At 58.7% G+C, this 5,422-nt stretch overlaps 1 protein-coding gene across 1 annotated transcript; it reads left to right on the forward strand.

The window, feature by feature from the left end:
* Positions 1 to 2,513: 2,513 nt before the first annotated feature.
* ADRA2A (adrenoceptor alpha 2A) lies at positions 2,514 to 3,894 on the forward strand (the record flags this gene model as incomplete). The annotated part of the gene is made up of 1 exon (XM_084265258.1): positions 2,514 to 3,894. One exon carries the CDS (start codon positions 2,514 to 2,516, stop codon positions 3,846 to 3,848), a length of 1,335 nt encoding a protein of 444 aa, XP_084121384.1. The 3' UTR covers positions 3,849 to 3,894.
* Between the last annotated feature and the right edge of the window lie 1,528 nt (positions 3,895 to 5,422).

Genomic DNA, 5,422 nt, shown 5'->3' on the forward strand with positions numbered 1-5,422 from the left:
GCTGCGTGTCCTGCTGCAGAACACACAGGTCCCCCACAATGAGCAGAAGGCAGAAGATGGTCTCAAAGTCGTGCCTCCTTAACCTCCCGCCAGGCCTTGCTGCTGACTTCGGTGAGTCCCTCCACTGTTTGTGGTTACACGTCACGTTTACTCTTTGGTGCCTGTGTCCCTGTCATCTTGGGTTCAATTTCCAGGTTTTAAGTGACTCCCTGCAGATTGCACTTTCCCCAGGCACAGCGGGTCCTGCACTCCTGTGCTCAAACAGTGGGATTGCTCCTCATTGTCTGCATTTGGCCCTGTGCCAGCCACAGAGGCTGTGCTCTCCGGCTCCCAGACCCGGTCTCTCCCACTCCTGCTCCCTCTCTCCTGGGCGTCATTGCTCCTGGGCCTGGCTTATAACATGGTGTGTGGTGCAGGGACAAAGATGACAGGGCTTCCTCCATCTCGCAGAGGAAATACATTCATTGGTTCAAGCATTCATCACGGCAATTAATTGCGAGCTGCCTGAAGCTGGAGCACCAAGTGAGCATCGTTAGAGCCGTCTGAAAATGAGGGAGAAGAGACCATGAGTGAGAGGATAAAGGCTGGAGTCCGCGTGCCGTACGGGTGAGTAATCTGTACATGCTGAGAGCTGACAGCTTTGGGGGCCGGGCGGGCTACCAGGTACGTCACTGTTGCTCTCTTGCTGCTAGAAAAGTCCCGTGTTGCTGTTGCAGCAGCACAGGTGGATGATGCTAGCTTCTGTGCTGCTGGGAGAGCACCTGGGGATGCTCCCCTGGGCAAGGGCATCCCATGGGGCAGGGTGTGGGGTTTGCCACCTGCCTGCGCCTGCTGCCTGCTTCCCTTTCTTCTCTTGCCCGTGGGGCTGGGAGAGCCAGTGGGGAGCAGGGGAAAGGCAACGACGGGGCCCCAGGAGGCAGTCCGCGGGGCCGGGGGCTGCGGGATGGGAGCTCTCGTGGGGGCTGCAGGGCAGGAGGGCCTACGTGCTGGCAGCAAGGGGGCTGCCCCATCCTTCCCTTCGTGGGGGCTGCCCCATCCTTCCCTTCGTGGGGGCTGCCCCATTCTTCCCTTCGTGAGGGCTACCCGCCCTCCACGCTGAGCCTTCGGCAGGAGAGTCTCCCTGCCTGCGGATCGGGGTGCCGAGGCTCCTCCCGACCCCTCTCGGAGGTCTGCCCCGCCTCGCGGTGGGGCGAAGGCTGGGGCTGAGCCCCGGCGCGGCGGGCGGTGGGTGCAGTGAGGCGCCGCGGCCAGCAGGTGCCACTGCCCCCCCGCGCTGCCCGGGGCCGCCGCCGCCGCCCGCCACGGCTGCAACTCGGAGCGGGCAGCGCCCTGCCCGGGGGTCTTCCTCGGCCCCCTCTCCGCCCCGTTGCCAGCGGCACGGCCGTGCCCCCGTCCCCCTTACCCCCTCCCAGCCGCCGACACGGGAGCCCAGAGTCCAGACCCGCGCAGCCCCTGCCCTCGGGGATCGCAGCGAGCACGGCGGCTCACCGAGCGCACGGAGCGGAGTCGAACCGCCGCGGCGGGGTCCGTCGGTGCCCACACGCGGGACGGGGCAGCAGCTTCCACCCCAGCGCGGCCCGGGCTGGCGGCGGCCGCAGCAGCAGGAGTAGCGTCCCAGCCGCACCGCGGTGGGTGCCCGGAGCCACGCGGCTGCCCAGCGCCTGCACGGTAGTCGCATCCCCCTCCCCAGCCCCGCAAGCCCACTCCCACAAACACGCACCCGGCCGCCGCTGCCTCAGTTGCCCCGTGCGCATCCCCCCACCACCCCGGGTGCGACCCGCCGGGGTCTGCGCCGCGGGGCTTCTCCTCTCTCCGGGAGGGATGGAGCCGCTCCCGCCGTGGGCTGGGTGGGGAGCCGGGCTGGGCGAGACCGTGAGGCCGGGGGGGGGGGGGGTCGAGAGGATGGGGGTGCGTAAGGGCTGTGAAGTGCCAGGGTGCGAGCGGCGCTGCAAAATACAGAAGGGGCCGAGCGGTGTGCGTGCGTATGCGCTGAGCGGGCGGGCGTGAGCCCTGAGCGAGGTGAGTGTGCGTGGGGCGAGGTGTGTAGGGGCCGGGGGTGCATGTGTCCGAGTCGGAGCGGAGGGGGGATGGGGAGGGGCGGGGAGGCGGGGAGAGCGTAGTGCCGGGCGGGGGGTGTGCGGGGCGCGTGTCTCTGTGAGTGTGTGTGCGTGTGTGTGTGTTTGTGCGCGCACCGGGGGCAGCTCCCCACGTGGGGCTGACGCGGCAGCCCCGGCCTGATCCGGGGCTATAAAGCGGCTCGGCGGCGAGCAAGGCAGAGCAGCCGCCGCCGGCTGCAGCCCCGGCCCAGCTCCGCGCCGCTCCGCGCCCCCCCCTCAGCGGCTCCCGGCGGGCAGCGCCCCAGCATGATCCGCGGGCGCCCGCAGCCCCCAGGCGGCCACCGCGCAGCCCCGCCCCGGCCAGCGGCGCAGTAGGAGCGCGGAGCCCCGCGGAGCCGGGCGCGGCGCGGGAGGGGCAGGGGGCGAAGGGCGGGGGTGTCCACGCAGCCGGGGTTGATGTTTAACCTGGAGCGCCCGTTCACGGAGGGGGGCCGCTTCTTCTCCTCCATGGAGTACCAGCGGCAGCTGGAGGAGGAGGAGGGCTACTTGCCTCCCGGCACCAACGGGACCTTCAACGATAGCGGGGCCGGGCCGGGCTGGGGCACGCCGTACCCCCTGCACACCACCGTCACCCTCATCAGCCTGGCGGGCTTGCTCATGCTCTTCACCGTCTTTGGCAACGTCCTGGTCATCATCGCTGTCTTCACCAGCCGGGCGCTCAAGGCCCCCCAAAACCTCTTCCTGGTCTCCCTAGCCTCGGCTGACATCCTGGTGGCCACGCTGGTCATCCCCTTCTCCCTGGCAAACGAGGTGATGGGGTACTGGTACTTTGGCAAAGTCTGGTGTGAGATCTACCTGGCCTTGGATGTCCTGTTCTGCACTTCCTCCATCGTGCACTTGTGTGCCATCAGCCTGGACCGTTACTGGTCCATCACGCAAGCCATCGAGTACAACCTCAAGCGTACCCCGCGCCGCATCAAGTGCATCATCTTCATTGTCTGGGTCATCTCAGCCGTCATTTCCTTCCCGCCACTCATCTCCATAGAGAAGAAGAGCGGGCAGCAGGCTGACCAGGGGGTGGCAGGGTGCAAGATCAATGATGAGAAGTGGTACATCATCTCTTCTAGCATCGGCTCCTTCTTTGCCCCCTGCCTTATCATGATCCTGGTCTACATGCGCATTTACCAGATAGCCAAGAGGCGAACCAGGGTACCACCGAACAAGCGAGCAGAGCGCCCTGAGAAGAGGCAGAACGGCTTGACCGACAAGGAGGACCTGCCAGCCACAGCTCAGCTCAATGGAGAGAAGGCAGCAGGAGGTGGCGGTGGGCAGGAAGGAGAGGTCAGTGGCATAGATATGGAGGAGACCTCTTCCTCTGAGCACCAGGAGAACAACCAGTGTAAGAAGTCAGAGAGACCATCGCGGGGAAAGACCAAGACTAAACTGAGCCAGATTAAGCCTGGGGACAGTTTGCCCAGGAAAGTAGAGGAGGAGAGGAACACCAAAGGGTCTCGGTGGAGGGGCAGGCAGAACCGGGAGAAGCGCTTCACCTTTGTGCTGGCGGTGGTGATCGGGGTCTTTGTCATCTGCTGGTTCCCCTTCTTCTTCACTTACACACTGATGGCTGTCTGCAAGAGCTGCTCCGTGCCTGACACCCTCTTCAAGTTCTTCTTCTGGTTCGGTTACTGCAATAGCTCCTTGAACCCTGTCATCTATACCATTTTCAACCACGACTTCAGACGGGCCTTCAAAAGGATCCTCTGCAGGATAGAGAGGAAAAGGATTGTTTGAAGGACCCTTTGCTATCAGCGGGACTAATTCAAGACTTTGTAGGAGAATAAGACACAGCTCTCTTGGGCTGTGCTTGCATGGGATGGTTTCCTTCGGCTTGTGAGCAGGAAGCCTTTAAAACCCAAGATGAGCCTATGGAAATGCCGGGCAGCAGCAGCAGCGAGGAGCAGCAGGCAAGTGGAAGTCCAAGCCGTGGTGTTCGGCTTTCCAGGGGAGGATGGTTTTTGACTTGCTTGGTTTAGTTTGTTAGGTTTTTTTTCTTTTGCCAGAATCTCTCAGTGGATATTTTTGTGACTGCTCAGTTTGACTCTTTAAAGACAAGCAGTGTGCAGCTCCGTCAGGTGAACAGCAAAGAGGGAGTATGCCACCCTAGAGGTGTTGGCTTTTTTACTTTGTTGTCTTATTTTTTTCCTGTTGTATATGTAATCAGTTTTATCCCCCTGTAAAATACAGTATTGTATCCCTGAATCTGAATGTCTTAATTTTTGTAAGGCAAGCAGCTTCGAAACTGTGAATGCTTTAATTATCTTTGATACTTTTAAAGCCCCTCTCTTCCCACCCCTGAAACCCCCCCACTCAAAACCACTGAACAACTAGAGCCATTCCCCCTACCTGACAGTTTGATAATATTGTCAAAACTTCCTGATATCCAGTCATTTATTATTATTATTTTTACTATAAAGCTTAGGAACACAGACCTCACCAGACTGGCTGTTTTTGTTGGGGTTTTTCCTTTTATATCCCACCAGATTCCATTTAATTTCTGTGCTGCCTGTGATACAGTACAGCTGAGGCAGTACCTGCCCTCTCGTTACTCATTAAGGCAGAGCCTGACAGAGCCGTGGCTTTGCTGTGCGGGCAGGGAGGTCCCGGGTGATGCAGCGACAGGCTATTTCCCAAGCAACATGAAGCTTGGGATCCAGCCAAGCTCCCCCACGAGTTAATCTCGGTTGATATTATACCACACCGCAGCACTGAAATGTGTTCAGCGCTAGCATGCTTCTTCCCCCGCCTCCACCCATAAACAGATAACATTTCAAAGCAAATAGCAAAGCTCCATCTATCATCTTATCTCTTTTGTATTGATTAGTGATGGTTTAATTCCTCTGGGATTTCCTGCAGAAGAGAAGGGGGTTTGTGCGCAGAGGCTGTTCCACCTTTATGAATTAGGGGACGAGAGTTCAGGGTTTGGGTTTTTTTTTTAATCTGCCAGTCTCATTTTTTCCTAGGAAATATGAAAGCATCCCTCTTTCAGTCTTACACAGGGCAAACCTCCAAAATGGGAAACTTAACTGACAGTTTCTCCAGTATTTTATAGTGTAATTAAGCTTTTTTAAAATATATGTTAAAAAAAAAGCAATGAAAAAAAGAAATGTGTAAATATTGTGAGGTTGGAGCAGGAGAGAGAGTCAGTACTGCTTTTCCACTCCTTGCCTGAAATGTCTTTCAGCTCTTTCTCCTAAAAAAAAGCGTACGTACAAAAATGGACAGAACAAATCTAATCCTTATGCCGTGAAGACATTTCTGGAGAACACTACGAGGAAAAATATTTGATTCATCACAATAAATGAGCC

The sequence above is a fragment of the Gallinula chloropus genome, assembly GCF_964237585.1.
Source record: "Gallinula chloropus genome assembly, chromosome: 5".
NCBI classification, from domain to species: domain Eukaryota; kingdom Metazoa; phylum Chordata; class Aves; order Gruiformes; family Rallidae; genus Gallinula; species Gallinula chloropus.